The sequence below is a fragment of the Leptinotarsa decemlineata genome, unplaced genomic scaffold, assembly GCF_025532065.1.
Source record: "Leptinotarsa decemlineata unplaced genomic scaffold, Ldec_3_MD MMD2_tig00078422_RagTag_RagTag, whole genome shotgun sequence".
NCBI classification, from domain to species: Eukaryota; Metazoa; Arthropoda; class Insecta; order Coleoptera; family Chrysomelidae; genus Leptinotarsa; species Leptinotarsa decemlineata.
In genome coordinates, this window is record NW_027412747.1 from 6,069,544 (window position 1) to 6,093,382 (window position 23,839).

Sequence of the window (23,839 nt, forward strand, 5' to 3'; positions counted from 1 at the left end):
GAGAGATTGTCGTTAGGAGTGAGTTGACCGTTTTCCGCTTCATTATGGGTTTCCATGTGTTCCGTATCTCTACGCTGGCTTGGCTGAATGCGTCGTTGAACAACATGTATGCAGCTTCTTTGAATTTTTTCCTAAACCAGTGTTCCTCCCTGTGGATGATCTCAGCTTGGGACCATTTGATGTTATGTTTGTTTCTTGTGATCGACAATGCGGACTTTCAATGGCCTCTTATAATAGTTTAATCGATGTAGGATATCCGGTAAATTCAATTTTTGGAATCGCAGTCCCCGTTTGGTGGCCTTGTTTTCATGAGGGTGCTACGGATGGTGTTTCCGGATCTGAAGCAGGTTCTGATGTTGTACTTGGACCCAATTCTTCTTATCCTTCCCGACAATCCTCTGATGTAGGGACGTGCAAGCACTGGTTGTGAAGGCTTCTCTTCCTTGCTAAGCTCTTATGTCTTTTAGCCAAAGTCTACCATCACTTTAGAGTAACCATTTTGGTGAAGATCTTTTTAGATGATGCCTGGTTCCATCTCGAGATCTTTCTTCGTATTGCAGAGCCCGAAAGCACGGTCTACTAGAGTCTTGATGATTTCTTTTTTGGTGGATTGATGGTGGTTGGATTCATGATTCAGAAAATGTCCCGTGTGAGTGTGTTTTTGGTATTCAGATGTTTCCCACTTTATGTCGGTCTTCTTTACCAATACTTCTAAGAATGGCAATTAATTTTGGACTTTTTTCTCTATTGTGAAAATGATGGAAGGTCTTACGCTGTCGATGTGATTTAAAAAGGTGTCTAGTTCTATATTCCCATGGTTTCATATAATGAATGTGTCGTCAACGCATCTTAACCAGACTCGGTCGAGATACGAGATTCGTCGTTCAGTTGGAAATAGCAGTTTCATACACATCATCCTAGTAATTCCACAAATTTTTGCTCGATTTTTATTTCATTGTAATTTCTTTTTTAATTTTTTTTTCGCTCAATATAAATGATATTTTCAGCAATTCTTTTTAATTTTCATTTTCGTTTGTTATTTCAGAAATTTCAATTCAAATCATATTAGACAATGGATGTTCGAACTAATAAAATTCTTAGTTATTTATTGAAAGAAGAAAGTAATACAAATTATGGAATTATGAAACAACAAAAATTAATTGGCGCTCCGGGGCGTTTTCATTGATTACAGCGAAGCATTTGCTTTTTCAGCTGCAGGAAAACCCGAAAAAAGCTGCAGTACCCCACCATCTGAAGATCTTGATATGCCAATGCCCTCTCTTCCATAAAACAAAGTGTAGGGTGTCTCCAGAGGAGACACCCTACACAAGACATCGCCAGGACACTCAGTGACACGACTATCGTCAAATTTAAACCAGTTCGTTTCGTCTTTGACGAATAGGTCTTTTCATCACAAACATTTTTTGTGCGCATGCGTTAGTATCAGTCATCTTTTTCGTACTTTTTTTTGGAAACAGTCATGTTGAAGAGTCCGCAACTGAGTTTATCAATTGTAGAAAAAGTGAAAAAAATAAAGTAGTGAGTGAAAATAATCAGAAAAAAATGTTTATACTCCATTATAATTATGTTATCTGTACGAAGAGAAACAACAAAACGGTGTTGTAATGTAATGGAGTATGTAAAAGTGATACACGATACAAATCATTGTACCATCATTGGTAGTAATTTATAAATTTTTCAAAGCATTGTCTTGGATATCGCAAAAAAATAATCAAATCATTAAGCAAATTACATAATAAAGAATGTGCAAAATGTGCGAAATGTGAATTATTGGTGAAAAAATGTGGCAGGATTGACCGAGGCTTTAAATCTATTGATGATGTTACCAAGGATACTTATATTTGCTCACTACATTTCATTGGAGTAAGTGGTCCAACTGAACAAAACCCTAATCTTTTAAGCCTTCAGGAATTTCAACATACGTACATTATTCCTCATTGCATTTTTGACTCTGTAAATTTCAAAAATTTCATATATATAATGTTGTATGAAATATTTCCTTCTAATAAAAATCTCTAAACATATTCAATTCAGTATTTACATATTTGTCTAATTAATAATGTCATATGTACAGCCTCAAAATATTAATGGCTTAATATATTTATTACTTCCAAAAATAATACTCCTGTCAACTGAAATATATTTTCAATTACATCAAATAAATTGACATTATTAATAAGAATAAAACTGTAGATACCATTTTTTTATATGTTTTTAGATAGTTAACAAATGCTGATACCTAACCTCTCAATCAGCTCACTTTTTTAATTGTTCACATTCATGAGCCTCAACTGAATCATAAACAAGTGAAGCACCATCAATGGTTTTTTCCAATAATTTATTCGTTTGTAGAGATGATATTTCTTGCCCAGCCATTGTTGATTAAAACAGTACGAATGTTTTGAATTACCGCCATTTCAATATGGCGGCTACGCTTGCACTCGTCTTATGATGAAAAGGCCTATGCATAATAATCATCAGATTCAACGCCAGAACTACAGTGAACAATGACTGCTTGAAGATTATGATGGTGGTTTGCTAGATTAAAGTGTTCATTTATTTCGAACCTTCGTAAGAGTTTTGTGCTTCCGTCAGAGGTTGAGTCATGTTTGAAGATCATCAGTATTATAATCAGATTATCAGGTGCATCAGCTATACTGATTTTTTTATAATAGTCAGTTAGTTTGGCGCATATTTGGCTATACAATGGATTATCACCCGTTAAAAGTTCCATTTTCAGATGATTCAACAATGAAATTCTTATTCTGATGTTCCATGATTATCAAATCAAATCATCATGATTTTATTGGAAAAGGATATTTAACGTACGACTTTTGCCAAACAAAAAAAATGTATACTCTTGATTTTGCTCCATTTTACTGTTTTATCTGATCAATTTATTGTTTCATACTAAATTTTACTGTAAGTATAAGATTCACTATAGAATTTTTATTGAAATGAAAAACACTCAATGAATTAGAATCCCTGAAGAGGCTTCATAGTGAGAAGCAAACGCTTGGCAAAGCAGAGCTTTCATTTTTGAGTTTTCTATTGAGAGACTTCGTTAATCCAATCTCCTGTATATTTCGTTAATATGATCCTTTATATATATATTTATCGTTCATTCTCTAATAAAAACGGTTTGTTAATAATATCTGAGACTTGTTTTTCGTGATACATTTTCACTCCAACCGCTGGAGCTGCTGATGGTCCTCTTCCGCAATAAATCAACTGAAAAGCAAAATGTAACTTGAAGCAAAATATTAAGATAATCAAGAACTACTAGCATACCTTTTTTCCTACAAGATTTTCAAATCGTGGTCGCATGAAGCTCCAAGAGCCCATATTTTGTGGTTCCTCTTGGCACCATACTAAAACTGAAAACAAATTATTTATCATGAGCAAACCTTCAAGTGGAGTTAATATTATTTCAAAAGTGGAGTAGCTTTTCTGCGATTTCAAAACTGTGTCTGCCGGTGAATATTTCCGTTTGAAAACTGAATAAATCATGAACCTCAATAGAATTTACAAATGATTGGAGAGTCTCACGAAGGATTCAACATTTTATTATTGATCTCAATGATACTTGAATGCTACTCAACAAATAGACAATACAGTGACTCATTTGCAGCTGACACCTTATGAATATCAAATAATAACATAAAATAATAACATAACATAAAGAAGATGCAATGAAGTTGTCTTAAACGCGAGTAAAAAAGATTATAAATGTATCTAAATGTTAATTGAAAAAAATTGTTTTTTCGTTAACCAGCTGTCGTACCCCTACAAATAACAACTGTCAAAAGTCGAAACTTGTGCGAGCTAAGGACTAATGAGGTCTCACGTTTTAAAGTGTGATTCCTAACACGGGTTGGACGATACTGTCCAAAGTCGAAACTTGTGCGAGTTAATGACTAACGAGGTCTCACCTTCCAACGTGCGATTCCTAACACGGGTTGTACGAAGTGAAAATCAATCGTTCGGCCTTGCAGTTCGAACCACCGGTTCACACATCGGTCGATTGAGTGAGTGGAGCAAACCACCCACGTCAACCCAATCTGTTACCGTCCCATTGCACAAAAATGACTATGACAGGATATGGACATTTTGAAATTGTTACTGAGGTGAATTATCTAAATTTCATGATTAAATTCATAATAAATAATTACCTTTTGCATTTGGAAATTTTGATATTTCGTGCCTCAATTCCAATGTTGGAAATGGACAAAATGATTCCACTCTGATGATGGCTGTATCTTTGACTCCCATGGATTCTCTCTTTTCTTTGAGGGAGTAGTAGTGTTTTCCGGAAGTTAACAGTACTTTTTTCACCCTGGATGGAACAACCAATGTATCACCTAGAAAAGAATCATCCAAAGGAATATCAAATAATACTTTTCAGCAATATTTGCAGATAATACGGAATGAAATGAATGTTTTGATGTTCAGTTTCTTATGATGGACATCATAGGCTAAGGTGGAATAAAATACATCAATGATACGAACGAACTATGCAAAAACAAAGTATACTGAAGTACTTCTATTGAAGAATTGTTTACAAGACAATGCATGATAGCAAATATTTGAAGGGTGAAGTGAAAGCACTAGGATATAGTACAGAAATTATAAAAAAGCAATGTTTTCCACAACATACATTTGAAAGTATATCCAGTACATCAGCCACAACACAATATATCTGCGAATAAAAACCGACAGTCACTACTAAATAAACCAGATAAAAATAAAATCAAAGAAACCTAATTGAAATAAAGGTGGGCACACACGCCGAAATATAAAGCAAACTATCATGAGTTCGGATGGATCAGAAATCACTATAAAATAATAAAAACAGAAATGAAGAATTATAACATTGTATTAAAGCTAGCGAAACATTGGGCTATTCAAAATTGAATCTCCCAACAGCAAAAGTAAGACAATGGGGAAAAAGTGTTGGACTTAAAAACAAAGTAGAAGTACTGGAAAGACAATACGAAAGAAATAATTCAATAATTTTTGGCCTCGACAAGAATCCCCAAGAAGTGTATGCGACATTTATGTGTAACAAAATCAATGAACTATTGAATATACAGCTCACAGAATCAGACGTTGATAATATTTATACATTGGGAAACACTGATAATAGCCCAATAAAACCAGAAATGATATACAATTTGAAGAAACGTGGAAAATTTTGAAATTGTAATAATTTAAAGGGTTAACCGAATGAACCGAAACTCAAAGGATGAATACAAAATTTCAATATCTATCAGTCCTGGTTTAATGAAATCGGAGTCCGGTAATTACGCTTAGTTGATCATAGTTAGATGAAAGTATTAATTAATGCATGGGAGAAGGATTGACCAATACTGCAAACTCTATTGATTAGAAATGTTGATGAGATGTTGACACCATCTTGTTATGATTATCTATAATTAGGATTTTGAAAATGATATTAAATGAAGAGTAATCAGATTTCGCTGGTTTCAGATTGACAGCTTTAAATGTGACATACTGTTTCTCAAGAAAATTTTTCAGTTGATGCATTTTGCAGCTCAATTCGTTTGAGATCTAATTCCTGTTCAGGTAATTGAAATTTTACAAAGCCCTATATATTTATGCGTGATTTTGAATTTTCTGAAGCAGCTAGTTTTCCAAAAATGTATTCATTGAGTTCTCACAGACATTACAGTAAGTCAGAAGTCAACTTCTGAGCTAATACTATTTTATTCCAGTAGGTATATGAAAATAATCTTGTATTTTGGAAAAAATCAATCAACGTTTTGAGAGCAATTTAGCAACTATCATTTGTTATGGGCAAAGATTTGATAATACGTCCCTATAGAATCAATAATCCAGGCGTCAGAAGAAGTGAGAGCGACGGCATAAGCTGCAGGAGAATTGACTATATGCTTAGAGGAAGATTGGCATACACGACCGTTGTGGGAGAAATAGTAGTGGCACGGGTTGCAAGTGGCTGTCCTCGGAGCGGGGAAATTTTCCCAACTGTTATGGAACGTTGTGGTGGACTAGTAACTACGTCTCCTTGACAATAATGAATACAGAGATCTGGACTATGCAGATGATTCAATCATTCTAGTCAATGGCCAATACAAAAGCATTCACCAACAGGATCAAGACTAAGGGCCTAGGACCTCTCAAACTACGAGGTGAAGAGATACAGCTATCGAATAAGTTCAAATGCCTGAGAATTATACTAGACATCATGTTGACCTGAAACAAAATCTAGAAAGAGTGAAAATGAAAGCGGAGGGAGCACTGATGCTGGCCAGATGCATCTTCGGAAAGACAAAGAGGCTGGAATCAAACATGATGTATTGACTATACGCCATGATGGTTAAACTGTTGATTACATATGCATAAACTGTCTACTGGTCAAAACATGAAATAAACGCCCACTAGTAACAAATTAGGCAGGGTGCAAAAATCTGCGTATTTGAGAATAACGGATCCAGAGTAAACCACCCCAAGAGCTACATTTGAGACACTCTCGAATCTTCCTCCTTCACATTTTGTAATAATTAGGAAAGTAAGAGTGGTCCAATTCAGATGGAAAACCTACCCACCCACACTGAATTGGGCGAAACAGAAATATCGGATCATGTGAAGGAACGACCGTCTACACGTTCTTCGACCACATGACATCGAACTACATGTTCGACACAAACTAAACGGTTAAAGTTCTAGATCACGAAGAGTGGATAATGTCCTGACGTTCCGAGAACATGATCGGCAGAAACATTTGATACACAGATGGATCGAAAACTGAACATGGGACGGAAGCAGAAATATATTATGCGGAGAGAAATCTTAATTTCAGCTTGGTAACTGAAGTATATGCAATCTTGCCCTGTGCAAGAAACCTTAATTCGAGGCTTCAAAAAAATGCCCGAATATTGTCATAGGTAGCCAGGCTGCACTAGGGACACTAACGAACCCAAAGGTGACATCGAAACTGGTCTGGAAATGCTGTGAGGAACTGAGGAATCTGGCTGACATAAATAGATTGCCAGAATACCCAGGTATCATGAAGAACAAAAAAGCGGATGAGTGTGGCAGACACGGATCCTCAACTCCATATTTAGGCACTGAACTAGCTGTGTAGATACGAAAATCTTTTGTACGGAGCCAGATTGAGAAAAGGATCCATAAATACCTAAAGAGTACCTCAAAAACACCCGGGAACACACACAGGAAATAAAAGAACCGGAAAACTACTTCAACAAAGCAGAAATCGATTCACAATAATTACAGGGCTACTCATAGGCTGCTCTGTTAATTTGAAGCACTGAACAATTCATGGCAACCCAAATTATGTCCGGAATGATATGATTTACGTCCAGCGAGAGTCCTGTACAGATTTTTGTTACAGATGGGAGTTATAAAAAAAATGTGATGTGTAAAGAGTGATAAGCCCTTAGGGCTACATTTGTTTTTCGGAGACTTGGAAGATACGGACAAGTCAAACGGCTTCCAGGAAGAGGAAAAATGTGTTTTTATCTCGTCAGGTGTTGACGAGACATGTGTAATCATTTATTGCCCCATAACGATTTATCATATTCAATTACATAAGGCTTGATTATAATCAGCTACTTCACTATATTTTTGACTTTTACTACCATAACATTTCTGAAGTTACCACCAAAGTCACTTGAGAATCGCTTATCAACTAAAATGTGAACATATCATTTTCTGAACCGTTGTTATTATACATTTCTCTCAACTTGAGTCCAATTCAAGAATGAAAATTTAATTACCTATAACAGGTTTGAAGTATGTCCCAGGGACCATGTCTGAGAAGTCTGATGTACAGGAGGAATGCCGTAATAACGTCTTTGGTGTTATCACAATCAATGGTTTCCTGTAATTGCGAATCATCTGAAAATAAAAAAAAAACAGATTGGAATGTGCCAGAAGGTAGTTCACTGAGACTCGAATACACTAACCTGGCGTCTCAATAAATGAAAATACTGAGCTGGTGTGCTAGGTTGGCAAATTTGCATGTTAATATTGTCTCCATCAGGTTCATCCTCTTTCGAGTTCGTCATCTGCAAAAATCTTTCTATCCTAGAGGAACTGTGTTCTGGACCAGCTCCATCATACCCATGTGGCAGAAGTATGGTAATGCCACTCTGCCAGATCCATTTAGCTGAATAGAAATTTTACATACAATTTTATATGAAATGAAACAAGCGGAACGTGAGTCTTCGTTAACCGTCAGGTACATTAGGGTTAGGTTAGGTCCAAAGTGAGTGGGTCTATTCGACCCTCCACCGCAACCCACAACGGTTTATTGTGTCAGGTACATTAGTCAGATAGTATAATTCAATCTAATTTCACAATTTTTTTCTTTATGATATCAATGAAGATACCTTTCCATCCCATCAGTACATATGATTTCAGTAAATTGCATTCATCCCAAGAAATATTGGATGTTCTTGAATAAGAATTACGGAACAACATTACTTTCAAGATAATAATGAGTGAACAGTCAAAAATCAAATAGTCTAGATTGAATCGGAAAGTCAACAACATAACTCGGGATATAAATATATCAATAAAGAACCATATAGCCCTATATTTTTTCAGTATTATAATTATACCATAATCAACAGCTTTTTTGTTTGTTCGGTGCTACGACTTAATTCTGTATATTTTTTTTCATGAGGACAAACCACAAGCACTACAGGAAAATCCTTCATCCTTCAGGCGCTCTTAGAGTGGTGCCGGTGCGAAAGTAGTGATTCCCATTGGGTTTGAATCGCTGGAGAATAAATCCATTTGGAAAAACATTCTCAGGAAGTTAAATCAACATAAACGCCGTTCTCCAAATGAAAGAGTTTTTAAACAGATTGAAGTTCGAGTTGTACTGAGTTGAACCTCAAAACTATGAGCAGCCACAGTCCGTCGCGTATTTCTGATAATAATAATAATAATAATAATGATAATAATAATAATAATAATGGAGTTCGGATCCCCTTCTCTGCATGGTCCGTGACCATGAGAGAGCAGGAATTGGAGCATTTCTCCTTAGGGCAGCTGCTCGAGCAGCTGATGAACTTGGTATAGTTTTCAACTCTGAACGAGGTGACTACAACTCTGTCACCGAGTTGGAACCCGTTCAGCAAAAAGCTCAGATAAAAGCCGCAGAGATCACCTTACTTCTGCGGAGACACAGGGATAAGCCAATGCATGGAGTCTTCTTCAATAATATTGAAGACCTAGGCTTATCAAAGCGCCTGACGTTCGCTTTTCTCAGGTCGAGTGGGCTGAAGTCGGAAACTGAGGGGTTCATCATGGCTTGCCAGGATGGTGTCTTCAACACCTTAGTCTACCGCAGTCGCGTGATGGGTATAGAGGTTCCTGACACAAGGTGCAGGGCCTGCCGCGAGGCGCCCGAGACCCTAATGCACTTGCTATCAGCATGTCCAGCATATGCGGTCTCGGCCTATATCCATCGACATAACGCGGCCCTGAGAGTGCTATATTACCATCTACGGCACTCTTACGGTATTGACGAGACACCGGTGTTGCCCTACGCTACGGGGGATATTGAATCCGTTGTGGGGAACGAGAAGTGCCGAATTTATTGGAACTATTCGTTCCCCATCCTCAGGCTCATACAAGCTAATAAGCCTGATGTAGTCCTTCTCGTCCACCAGACCAAAACGATATTTGTTGTGGAGTTTTCAGCTCCTGGCGAGACGAATATCGTCAGAAAAGAGTAGGAAAAACGGATAAAATATCGAGATTTTCTCTTCGAACTCCGCAGACTCTATCCAGATCACTCTGTCAAGATGGTCGTTCTGATTTTATTGGAGTCCTTGGTGGAATGATGTCTTCTCTACTCTCGAATCTCAAAATCATACCGGCTTGCCGCACTAAGGCAGAAATCTTAGCCGCACAGATGCAGAAGGCTGTCATTCTTGGCTCACTGCGTTTGCTCAGGGCACATGATTCTCGGACCCAATGATCACTTACCCCACGGTGTTGGGAGTGGTCATTGGTTGATTATGCTGACGCGCCCTCCCGAATGTATCGGGGCTTCGGGGGATAGGGCCTGACCAGCGCACACTACGGTGGAAAAAAAAAGATAATAATAATAATAATAATAATAATAATTTTTATTTGCATTCAGTTCAATTACATGGTTCAATTTAAACTTAAAAAATATTTCAGAAAGGAAGTGGAATCAAATGTGCCTTCACTTCCCGTGAAAGTATCTATTGAAGAGAGAAACATCTCCAAAGTTTCTTCGATGTTCCAGACTATCAAGGTTGCAGGTGATGTTCGCGTCTCAAATCAGGCGGATGGCTCTTTTCTGGATAGAATCCAGCAGTTTCTGGGTATGTTCGGGGGTGGAGCTCCATACATTAGAACAATACTCCAAAGTCTGATCTGAGCTTTATAAAACATCGAAAGTTGCTAAGGTGTGTACAGTTTTCTGGTTCGGAACAGTGTGCCAAGACATGTGTGTGTGTGTCCATTTCAACGTCCAACAAACTTATCGTAGCAGAAAGCGGAATTGTCTGACTTGACATTATTATATCCGATTCGGAAACATTTTTTTGGAGACAACCGATGCCTGGGTTTTTGTGGATTGGATTGAGCCTGGTAACTTTGACCCCAATTCGAAATTACTTCTAGATCCTCATTAAGATATTCAACCTCCAGCTGCCGGTGAAGATGTGCATCCGCAGCCGATGTCCTGGAATCCAAATATAATGACGAGACAAGTGTGCTGTCGTCAACAAAGTAATATATTTTTGCTTTCTTCCAATAAGGCGTTGATATACAATCAAAAGAAGGTTAGACAACATGGATTCATGGGGAACACCAGCGTTGATGGTGAAAGTATTCGAGAGATATCGATCGACGGACACTTGCAGGGAACGTTCTATCAGGAATCTGAAGAGCCAAACACAAAATGATCCGACAAGGCATAGCATCGAAGTTTAGCCAGCAAGTCATTATGCCACACACGGTAAAAGGCCTTAGAAATATCAAGCGCAACAGTTCTTGACTCTCTATGCTTCGCGATTGCGTTATTCCAAATATGGGTGACATATGATAGAAGGTCGCCCGTTAATCTTTGTTACCGAAAGCCATATTGATGATCACTCAAGATGTTGAAGTATTCCAAATATTTGAGGATTTGGTGGTTTACGGCATTCTCCATGACTTTTGATATCACTGATAGCAAAGTGACTGGTATATGGTTATTTGGAAGAGTTTTCTTGCCCTTTTCAGAAATAGGCTGAACGCGAGCAATCTTCAGTTCATTTGTGCACTTTTCAAGTACGAGGTCAGGTACTTCATCAGGACCAGACGCCTTGTTGATATTGAGCTGTTTCAAAATTCGCCTGACTGTCGGAGATTAATTTCCAGCATTGTGGATTCTAGTGTGGGAATAGTGGGAGGTGCCTTTCCCAGAAAATCGACTGTGTAGTGGGACGAAAATTGTTCAGCTAGTAGATTTGCTTTTTCTATGGCTGTTGTTGCAATTGAACTATCCGCTTGTGTTATTGGTGGAATTGTGGATTTTGTAAAGTTCTGATTAACAGCTTTAGCTACTGATCAGAAGAATCTAGACTCGTTTCTGATTGTGGAAGTTCTTTGCTTTCATTTATCCTTAGAGGTGCAGCTGTTGCGAGCAATAACAAACCTAGTTCGGTTTTCGGCACTGGGATCTGTGCGCCACTGCCAGCGCAAAGTGTAAACTTCTACGGACAGAGGTAACTGTGTCAAAGCTAGTGTCCAGGTTTCCGACCGACATTTCATCTACTACTGCGGTGGACATTATTAAAGGCGATGAGGTAACGGTCAAAGTGCTCGAATTGTTCTCCTCGTAGATACTACAATATTGGAATTTTTCTCCGGTTTTATGTCATCATTGGTGGGCGTTGCTGCGTTTCTCTTGATCGGATTTAATGACCTTGTTGCCATATCACGAACGTATCATGAACATTGGTACAACTGGTGAATCATTTTTCAGAAATATCCATATAGAAATTTAAGTTAAACCTTTGATGTTACCAACCTGAAATTACGTTTATATTTTTTTTTAAATTATCTTGAATTTTGTCAGATTTAATTAAAAATATATGATTATTGTAATATTAGCAATAATTTATCTGATTCCTTCAAAGTCAAATTTTGCTATTTAGTTAAGGCATAACAAAAAAACAAGAAGAAATCTTTGTGGTACCCCAAAATTAACTTTTCTGAAGGAACTCATTTGATTTTTTATGCAAACATAATTTTCTCACCACATAATGATATTCTCTCTCATTCCATAATTGTTTACTTTTGAGATCAATATCGCTGATATCAAATGCTTTACATGAATTTGAAGACATCCATTGCTGCTGCCTCTGTAATTCTATATTTGCGAACACATATTGCCCAGTATTTAAAAGATCATTGTTTTTCGATTATCAGTAAATATTCTATGCAACAATTGTGGTAATACCGAGATAGGCTGCTAGTTGTGACGAGTGAAAATTTTCACTGAAGTATATATGGATTTAGAAATCAAATATCTGTATATTAAACTAAGTATGCTTGAGTTAAAGACATGAAGTTCATAAAAAAAATATCATATAAGATCGAAGAGACAGAACAATTGATTAATATTCGATACGAAATACTTAAAAAACTTTAATTTGAAGAAGCGAACCAAAAGTTGAAGAAAATTATCAACATTGTTGAACATTTTCGACACAGTCCTTCGATAAGGAAAATTTGAAATTTGATTTGAATCCCCCGAGCGAAGTCACAGAAAATGTGATCAGTGTTGAACGTGAAATTCAGTACCTACTCACCTGAGAGTGAGTAGGTACTGAATTGCCAAGGAAGATTTGCCAAGGAAGATTAATAATAATACACAAAAGAAATATACAAAAAACATCATAAGATGATCCATTGATCATCAGAATCATCAAAGAAAAAATGTTTTGTATCTGATTACTACGAGAAAATTGACGATTTGATTGAAAACGGTCCCTATAATAAATTACCAAAGAACTCACTGCTTAAGATGGTGAAATTCACTCTCAAAAAGTATTAAAATTTGTTCGTACCTGCTTCGATCAGGGGTCTACAAGTTTCTAATCTCACAGTTCCTAAAATATACAGTCTGCCAAAAATTCACAAGCCTGGCAAGTCAGTGCGACCAGTTGTCTCCACTATAAGTTCCCTTACTTGAGAAATTACTAAATGGCTAACCAAATAGTTTGAAACTTTCCCAATCTCACAATTGAGAGTGTTGTTGATTCACATATAGAGAAGGTTTCGTATGTAAAGGTGTGAGATGGAGTATCATTTGATGTATCCTCTATAAACCAAGTAAGTAATAATTAACAAAAATCTGCATGGAATTGAAATGTATTCATTACAACAACTGTTCCTACATGCAGCAGGAAGGCACAGCAATGGAAAACCCTCTACCCCCTTCAGTAGAGAAAGAAGATTTGAATTGAAATCAAGAGAGGAGTTAGATTACTTTCTACGAACCTGTATCCAATATGTAGACGATGATGCATTTGCGATTTTTGGCACAATGGAATCAAAGGCAGAGGACTTTGTTTTAACTCTCAACAACAGATCCCTGAATATTAGGTTTAAATACAAAAATTGGAAATATTGAGAAGTTACCATTCTTGGATATCTCAGTAATCAGAATTCCAAACAGCGTATTGCTAACCCATTTATGAATCACTTTATTGAAATAAGCGGGAACTTTCATGTGATTTCTACCCGAAATCATTGATGTGTGTCGGAAAGTGAAGGTGTACTCAGATAGATATAAATAGAGACCACTTTGGACTTGAGGAATTTGATTCAGCCAAAAGCGGTACATGTCTGAAATACGCGACGGACTGTGGCTGCTCGTCGTTTTGAGGTTCAACTCAGTACACCTCGAACTTCACTGTTTAAGAACTCTTTCATCTGGAGAACTGCGTTTATGTGGAATGAACTTGCTAAGAAGGTTTTTACAAATCGATTTAATCTCCAACGATTCAAATCCAATGTGAATTCGGTTAGTGAAACGTTCGTCGCGTAAGGTATTGCAGTTCTGGTGTTTGGAAAAAGTATTTGTTTTGGATAAAATAACTCGTTCAACTTCTTCCAAAGCCATTTTCATCAACTCAAATATACATATGGCTTTTGAGGAAAGTGCTTGTTTTGGGTTTAATATCAGTAAACTAACTTTGATTTTTGATAATTTGTTCAATTTCTACTATTTTTACAGAAGAGTAATTGTCTAATTTGAAAAATACGTATTTTTAGTAGCTCACAAGAGATGCATCATATAAGACGCAATTTGTATAACTTAATATTTGAAGCACAGAAATGATGTACATATATCATCTTGAAATAAACATATAACAGATAACAAACATAATCATATAATATATGAGCAGTTTTATAAAAAATAGAAATAATTGGTTTTTTTTGCATTTTCTGAATGATGATTTCTCATATCTGTTTGTAAAATAATATCTGAATGGAACATTCCGTTTGAAAACATTTTGAATAGGTACCTCAGTAAAAATACAGAGTTTTCGTTGACTGAAAAAATATGCATATCCATATCACATATCTCATATGCATTTAATATATGATATATTTATAACGTTTACTAGTCATTTCAATCATGGATAAAAATTATATGCAACTTTACAAAGCAAATGTCCTTCAGGATCAAAATAATTGATCTTCATTCATTCCTGAAATTACGTCTCCAAAATAGACTTGAAATAACGTCCCCATGATTTCAGTTTGTTATAAAACAAGTCGCTTGATAATAATCTGTGTCTTTGCTGTGGAATCAGCGTTGATTTAAGAAAGTGCGTATTTTCATCAGCTTGAAGAAAATAATTTGATATGAGACATATTTATAAAGTTCAATGTTTCACCAAATATTTAAATCAATGAAAAAATACATGAATAATATCGAATAACGAACGCCATGAAGATACCGACAATGTAAACTTAATTTATAAATCATTTCTATGATCATCTCTTTACAAACCTAGTTTTTTAAAACTATTTTGATTCATTTACAGATGTTTCATGAAAATCATCATATGACCGATATTTTGCATATACAATGTTTACCGGGGGATTAAAATTTACATACTATAACTAATATCCAATCGTACCTGTTTTGGAAGACTAAACTACTTGAAACAACTATCTCATGCTCACCTTCACCAGAGCTGATGAACGTATCGAATATGATCTGTGCCCCGTTGAAGAAATCGCCAAACTGGGCTTCCCAAATGACCAAATTCCTGGGATCTTCTATGCTCACCCCATATTCGAATCCCAGCACGGCCTCTTCCGACAGAATACTATTTGCCACCTCCAGGAAGCCGGTTTGATGTGGGTGCAAATTATTCAAAGGGATGTAAGTGTTGTTGGTTTTTTGGTCGACTAACATTACGTGTCTTTGAGAAAACGTACCCCTTCCAACATCTTGGCCACTAATTCTTACGTTGTAACCTCGTGGAAAACAAAAAATAAAAACGGAATAGAACAGACGGACAACAGGGAAATTTTGTTCTATAATATATAATGAAGCTGCACATGTTCATGATTGAAAAAATACAGAAAAGTGACAATGGTAAGTTATTAATTCAAGATGAGGTTGAAATAAAGTTATTCAAAATAACTGAAATGTAATTAAGGTCGACTATATTTTTCAATTTCTCAAAATAGACGTGATTGTTGTAGAACGAATTTTGTTATATTAACCAGGGTATCTATGTGTGACCTAACCCCCTTGGTCTTTATAAGCCAGACGTGTGTGGCCATAATATGCAGGATCTGTGTGACCCAATCCCTTTGGTCAATATGACCCAGATATGTGCATTTTTTTCCAAATATTATTGACCCTAAATTGCTTATAATTGTGTGTCAATTAGAGTTAATGAATAGTTTATAATAAACGTGGTAATAGCAACTGAATAGTTTCATTTTCCTTTCTTCTCCCAGGAAAATGAAAATCTCTCACACTCGTTCCATCAGTCCTGGAAGAACAGTCACCAAATGAAGTAATTTGGAATCTAGATTTATTTGGTCTGGTCTGGAATAGGCGTGAGTCACAATAACCCACTCGCCTTTGAATTTGCAATTTTATTGTCGTTTTGTTGCCGTTTGAAAATTGAAAATCGAAAATAGTTCATCATTGCATAATTGTAAGTTACCTTACCTTCAAACAAAAGGGATCCAATGGCCAAACCTTCTGCTGTTGACCAGTCGATGCCAATTCCTTCTGAGATTTTGCTGATGCGATTTTTGATGTGAGCTCTCAATAATGTGGGGTGAATTTCCTAGAAAGTGGTCATTATGTATGGGTAAATTAGTGCATTTCAAAAACTTACGAAATTTGGAGGGCATTTCACAGATTTTATCCCAAGGAATGTCATGAGGTCCAAATTTAGGCCAGTGTCCCAAGTGTTGATAGTGTCTGTTGGCTGAGAATATCCTTCCCACTGTCTTTTGAAGAAAATATCCTATGTGCATACAGATGAATTGAAACAAAGAAAAAGTGACAAGAATAACAGCAAAATACAAATTAATATCAGTTTTTACAATACTACTTCACCATAACTGATAGTTGTAGTAAAAAAAAGATATTTGAAGTTCACTGAAAACTATCCCGCTAAGTTACTCAACTCGTCTCTTACATTTTTTGTGAGTCACATGAAAAAAATGAAGGTATTTCCCTCCATCTGACTGTTGAATTGCGTTTATCTATTGGAGATTGAAACAGTGGATTCAGTGGCATACTGTACTGTAATACTTTTTTTGAGCATCGCATGAAACGTTGAAAGCCATGGAACATTTAGTGAATGTAGGGATACTTTCTCACGAAGTGTTCTTTTTTTATCCCTTTTAATATCAGACCATATTTAACTAGAACCCTGTATCTAAATTACCTGTGGAGTATGATGATCTGCTGCTTTCAAGTGCTCACTCAACCAACTTTGATGGTGACTGACAATTTTCTCTGCATCACCCTCCTTGAACACACCCTCTTGAAGAAGTTTTTCTGCGTACAAATCCGGTACCGTTCTGAAACATAATGTCAAATTAATTTCCTTTCCGTCATACTTCTGAACATGTTTACCGCTTTGATCGTATAATACTGTATAGAGAAGGGTTGGTGAAAGTGGGATCATCCAATTCGTTGTGCCCCCATCTTCGATAACAGTTCAAATCTATGAATATTTCTTTTCGGAACTTCCGTTGGTAAGCGAAGGCTAACTTGGCAACTTTAAGAACATCCTGAAACACGTAATATTTTCATAAGAAGTAACTTTCCGTCCTTTTTCAGCAAGTACGAAATTCACTTTGGAGGAGTTTTCCTCATGTCTCACTTTGTATGCGTGTACTCACTTCTGGATAATCTCCGTTTACGTGAATCACAGGTGCCGATATTACTTTCGCCAAATCGGTGGCGTATCTTGAAGATCTTCCCCTTTCTGCTGGGGTTGTGAACCCCACCTGGTTATTAACAACGAGATGAACCGACCCTCCGATTTCAAAATGCGGTATTCCGCTTAAACTTAAACATTCTTGGTTGATACCTTGTCCTATTATGGCAGCGTCACCATGAACCTAAAACATCATTGACGATCACTCTTCTACAGGATAATTGTGAAAATTTAGAACCTTTTATATTCAAAAAATTTCCTGACTAATACCATGACGACTATATAATCACAACTGAGCGATATTCATGCATGTTTTCTTACAAAGTTAACTATTGCACATAATTGTGCTAATGATAATCGACAAACTAACATTACCATTCAAGCTCAAAAGATTTTATACTCAACTCAACTTTTCTCATTCATGAGGTGATTGTACATTTGTATTATATATCTATGTCAACAGCATAAAGAATAAAAGAAATTGAATTTTGTAAAAAATATCCTTGAAAAATCAGATTCAGCAAGTTAACCAAGTTTTAGGATTGTGAAAAATTTACTTAATGATGAAATAGTGACTGAGAAGAGTTTCTGAAATTCAGTGGTTCAAATAATGAAAATAAATCTTACCTGTATATTAAGTATTTTATCTGACCAACGGTTATCACTCCCGTAATCACCATCTTTCAACATCATTTGTTTTGCTCGAGTCTTACCCATAGAAACAGGGTTAATAGCTTCCAAGTGTGATGGATTAAAAGGAACAGTTACGTGAACAAGTTTTTCTCCATAAACCAATTCGGTCGAGGAAACTGAAAATGAGTCACAGTTGATTAGAAATATTGAAGAGTATCGAATTCAATAAAGAAGTATCATTACAAGTTTCCAGGGCCGTAGCGAAAAGAAAAACCTGTGGGGGGAGGAAATCCAAATTTTCCCAACCTCACCAGCAAAATTTCCCAACTTTCGAAAAAATGGAAGCCAAGGGATTGATTACTACTATAATATATTAATTTTCTTACTTAGCTATCCAAAGATTGGCTGAATGCTTATATGCCCGTTAGGGTATGCACAAACAAAAATAAATTTTGGTAATTATAAAAATAATAATGGGAATTATTCTACCTTGGACCAAGGTCCTTGTCCTTCCACCATATCCACCATGTTCAGGAATATTCAATACAAATGAAAGGAAACAACACTTAAATAATATTGTGCATATTGTTTTCTATTATTATTTTTTCTATCTTCACGGCCCGAAATTTCCCAACTTTTCCAAGTCGGAAAAACAGCGAAATGTTGGGAATTTTGTAAAATTGTCACGTCAAAATTTGTGGACTGTTCAGGACTGTTCTCTTACTTGGGAGGAATTAAACTTTTTTGAATATTTCAAACAACTCAGAATTCTCTTCAATTCAAGCTATTATCCCTTTTCTTATTACCTCTCCTTTTCTTTTCTCTCATTTTTGTTTTTTAAATTTTTATTAATTTTTTTACTATTATTTTTTTCTATCTTCATGGGCCAAAATTTCCCAACTTTTTCTTAAGTCGAAAAAGCAGGGGGGATGCTCTCCCATCCCCCCTTCCCCCTATGGCGACGGCCCTGCAAATTTCTACTGTTGCTCAAAATAAAAAGAAAAATGAAAAAAATAGAAAAAAACGAAACAGAAGAAGAAAAAAAGAAGAAAGAGTGTATTATGCATCTTGAAAATATTGAAATATTGTAGAAATTTTATATACTAAAATAGACTAGCAAACTCAAACGAAATTGAAAGAGAGAAAGAACAAAAACCAGGAAATACAAAGAACAGAAAAAAGAAAACAAGAAAAGGATAAAAAATACCGCGAAAAATTCTCATGGAGATGCAAAAAGAACAGGAAGAAAAAATTAAATTGAAGAAAAAAGAATGAGAAATTATAAAAATAAATGAACGTATCCGCGTATCGTATTCTTTCGTAGTAAAACAACAAAAGCAACAAAAATGCAACAGAAATGAGTAAAAACAGAACTTCAAGAAGAAGCTCAAAAGAAGAAGAAAAACAAAAGATGGGGAAACAATAAGATGACTACTCATAGACAAATAGTATTTTATTCCAATAGGTACCTGGGTACACCTAATAACAGAAAATATTCAAACTAGATGAACGACAAAGTAGGTTGAAATTATTACAATTGAACTAATTAGGTGATTTCTTTGATATGTCTGTTCTGGCACGATCACAGTGAAATACTTTTTCATGTCTATGAAATGGAATTGTTTTCTGAGGAATACACAGGTTATATATTATTATGTAGTCAGTTATGAAGGTATGTTATTGTTAAAATGATACATCTAATATAAACTTTCACGGATGAGGTATCAGTTGGATGTGATCTTTTCTTTTCATGCTTAATGTTTCGTCTACCACTGAGGCAGACATTCACAAAGGCGTTGAGACGAAATAACGTATTCAAAAAACATTTTATTGTGAGATTTCCACTAAACAGTTTCACAAAATAGCAAGACGTGTTTCGCCAATGTATGGTGTTTTATGAATACGTTAGTTATGGATTTTCATCAAATGTCGGCCAATTTCATCATATATAATGGACGAAATATTCTGATTGTCGCTGAAACAGATACTACAGATACTGATTTTGGAGACCAAAACCAGTTCTGTACTATCTGCTAGCGTAATTTGATTTTCGGATTAATTCCATTGGTAGTGGGCGTGACTTTTTTCTTATTGGTTAAATTGAATGTCCTCGTACGGAAGCAATTAAGTAAAGGAAGCCAGTTTTTAGTAATAATGATTCTTCCTTCCTACGGGTAGAAATTATTTTTTTCTTCTGAATTTCTGATGCATTCCGATTAAGATAGTAACACTATCTGGGACATGGATCTCTGCAAACGCGATAACTTTTGGGTACCTCTGTGCATATTCCACTACTGCTGATTTGTCAGTATTCTCCAGATGGAAATTTCTCCAGACCCAAGTCCTCGATAGAACTCAGAGTTACTATATAGGAAGACCCAAACCACTTCTTTATACAGCTCTGCTGACGAGATCAACAAGCCAAGTGCATGTCACCAGATACTTGCAACAGCAGGCAAATAGACTAGAGGGTTGGGCTAACCTTTGGAAAATCATTATAAACCCTGACAAGAGTTAGGGGATACTGTTTACCCGTAGCCTGGTATAACCGGAAGGAAACGTCACATTCAACGGACCTTCAAGAAACTCCGTGAACCAAGGAACCGAAATACCTGTGGTCACTATCGACAGAAAACTAACGTTCAGTACACGCATACGGCAGAGAAAAGGGCTGGCGAGAGCCGCCAGACAAAACCTATATCCAATTATAGGTCGCAAAAGCAACTTGGGACTCCACGTGAAGTTGCTGATGATAAAGATCGTACTATTACCAATAATCCTGTATGCCTGCACTGCATGGTGCAATATCCAGACGTTCATGAACGCGTGCGTGCGATCCGCCGTAAACGCCCCAAGATATATACCGAACATATATATATATATATATATTCCGGGACCTGGACCTGTACATACATTACGTAAATTCGTTTATGAGAGCACACACAGATGTGTTCGATAGAAGCCGATCGCACGCCAATCCATCGCTACGCGATCTACACGAAGCACTAAATAGGGATGACCCCAGATTCCGAGAAAGAGACAACATAAAAGGCCAACGAAGGCCAATCCTGAGAGTCACTATCAGGAGCTCCGGCAAGTATAAAAACTTTTTAACCAGATTTCAAATTCACTTCTTTTTCAGAATCACTAGGAAACATTCGCTCGCGATACAAAGCCACCCGTTAGTTGTTGGGGGTCCCATGCATTAGATTACATTCAAGTGAAGTTACATTGATTAAAATACCAGATTAGACAGTAAAAGCACCTAAAGGCTGACTTTCGACCGCAGTAGGTCAGATGTCAATCTGGCTTAGGTGCACATCAGTTAGTTGAGGACTGCTCCGGAGGAGCGGGGGTGGATGGACGAGATGGGATGTTCTGCACACAGTACCCGTATAGGAAATATTTCAACTCAGGGCACTCAACCCGGAAGAGGACATGGGGGAATTCTGTACCATCTGCTTCAAGGACTATCAGAACACTTCATCCGTTGCCTCATCGCATTTGATAATGCCAATCGCAGCCGTAGCCGTTAGTCATAAAAACCTTCAAATCACGGCCAAAAAAACGGAAAATAGGTTTGATAGAGTGTTCATACTAGTGTTCAACGAGATGAAATTGCTTTCATTGGGTAGTATTGGGTAATCGATGTTATGGTCTGAGTAAATATTTTTAAAATAAGTAAAAAACAGCATGTGTGTTCAAAACTTCCATTTAACATACAGAGTTACCTCTTTGAAGTTGACTGCTTCTTTACTTTCTGTCAAATTCTCGGATAACCCCCCTATATTTATTTATAATCATAAGCATGTCAGAATATATTTCGGATTTGGCATCACTCCGTATATGTTTATTTCCTCGTGCATATCGTCAAGGGGACTAACCAAAAAATTGCTCTTCGCGACAGACTGACAAAAGTTTGAGTTTGACAATGACAGTTCGAATAAAACGTGCGAGCCGGTGCTGTCGCGTATCCAGAAACCAAGGTGCCGATTTACGTGTGCTCCTTTATACCCACAAAGCAATCAACTCCTTACAGTCCACTATTCGCTGCTGATTGGGCAGATGCATGCCCTTCACCCGGAAGCTGCAAAGTGAGAGCAGGTAAGGTGAGAATCTTTGACGATTAGATCCGACATTTTGGGGACACATGCCAAAGTCAATCAATTCCGCAACACTCTCTTTGGAAAAGGGAAAATTTTACTTTATGAGATACTCACGGATTTTCGCGATTTTTTCTGTGATGATACTACGTGATGGTAGGAATTCAGAACACTTTTTATTTTTTGTCGGACTCAATTAGTTTTCGAAATATAGCCTGTCAAAGTTTGTATGATGTCATATTTTACCTGTTTTTATTAAGCAATGAACGATTGCAATTCACATATCTTCAATTCAACACATCTTTTTCCATATCATCGCACTTTTTTCTATCCCTTTTCATTCACTTATTGCCAAGTATCTTGAAATTAGATTGAAATTCCATAATTTGTCACATGCTAACTCAATCTAACCTAACCCGACCTAACCTAACTCAGTCTAACCTTACTTTAGAATTTAAAAAAATTATGTATCCTCAACATCTAACCTGACCTACAAATGCTAAAATATTTAATTAATAGTAAATATTTACTTTTGTAAATGTAAACGTAAAACTATATTTCCTCAACATCTAACCTGACCTCCGAATTGTAAAAGGAAAGTATTTTCGAATATATACTTTTGTAAAAACTATGTTTAACATCTAACCTGACCTCCGAATTCTAAAGGTAACGTATTTTCGAATATTTACTTTTGTAAAAACTATGTTTTTTCTCAACATCTAACCTGACCTCCGAATTCTAAAAGGAACGTATTTTCGAATAGTAAAACTTAATGCAATTTATAAAGAGTGATTTGTGTGCACCCACGGACATAACCTATAAGGTTATGCACCTGATGTGTGTGCACCTGACAAATTATGGAATTTCATTCTAATTTCAAGAAACTCGGCAATAAGTGATTGAAAAGGGATAGAAAAAGGTGCTATGATATGGAAAAAATTGTGTTAAATAAAAAATACGTGAATTGCAATCGTTTATTGCTTGAAAAAAAAAAGTAAAATATGACGTCATACAAACTTTGACAGGCTATATCTCGAAAACTAATTGAGTCCGACAAAAAATAAAAAGTGTTCTGAATTTCTACCATCATATAGTATCATCCCAGAAAAAATCGCGAAAATCCGTGAGTATCCTATAAAGTACAATTTAGCCTTGAAAAATTCCCACTTTTTTCGCATAAAGATGGAGGAGAAAAAAGTCAAAACCTTCTTTTTCCCAAAACTAATCTCTCCTTAAAATATAACCTTTCAATTTAAACTTACCGTATTTTATAATTCACCTTATTTTTCCTGTACATGTGTTTGTATTTATATGTTTTCAACCGATGTTGTTATTAAAAATACTTTTTTTCTGACATATCCTATATCATTTTGTGATGAAATATGATATATCAAACATATTCAGGATCACTTACTGCAGTGGCTTAGCACATCTCCAGTTGACTGATATTTTTCTGGAAAATCGGGGTAACCCTTCAGTTTTGTGAACATTTCTACTGGCGGAAAGTTCAAAATGCCTGTTAGGAGATTCAGTCGTCCCCTATGAGGCATTGCTAATACTATTTGTTGGATATCATCTGAAAAATAGAAATCAGCAGTTAAACCAGCCGTATAA

At 36.2% G+C, this 23,839-nt stretch overlaps 1 protein-coding gene across 1 annotated transcript in view; it reads right to left on the reverse strand.

The window, feature by feature from the left end:
- Positions 1-1,076: 1,076 nt before the first annotated feature.
- LOC111505973 (probable 2-oxoadipate dehydrogenase complex component E1 homolog) overlaps positions 1,077-23,839 on the reverse strand; it is a 37,930-nt gene continuing 15,167 nt past the window's right edge. Inside the window, exons 5-17 of the mRNA XM_023160891.2 lie at positions 23,640-23,801; positions 18,117-18,298; positions 17,452-17,673; positions 17,183-17,340; positions 16,992-17,127; positions 16,434-16,565; positions 16,262-16,382; positions 15,256-15,552; positions 7,989-8,191; positions 7,800-7,920; positions 4,194-4,382; positions 3,313-3,398; positions 1,077-3,252 (exon numbers count right to left, since the gene is read on the reverse strand). Of these exons, the coding sequence (XP_023016659.2) occupies positions 3,136-3,252; positions 3,313-3,398; positions 4,194-4,382; positions 7,800-7,920; positions 7,989-8,191; positions 15,256-15,552; positions 16,262-16,382; positions 16,434-16,565; positions 16,992-17,127; positions 17,183-17,340; positions 17,452-17,673; positions 18,117-18,298; positions 23,640-23,801 (2,126 nt within the window). The 3' untranslated portion in view covers positions 1,077-3,135. The remainder of the gene's footprint in view (positions 3,253-3,312; positions 3,399-4,193; positions 4,383-7,799; positions 7,921-7,988; positions 8,192-15,255; positions 15,553-16,261; positions 16,383-16,433; positions 16,566-16,991; positions 17,128-17,182; positions 17,341-17,451; positions 17,674-18,116; positions 18,299-23,639; positions 23,802-23,839) is intronic.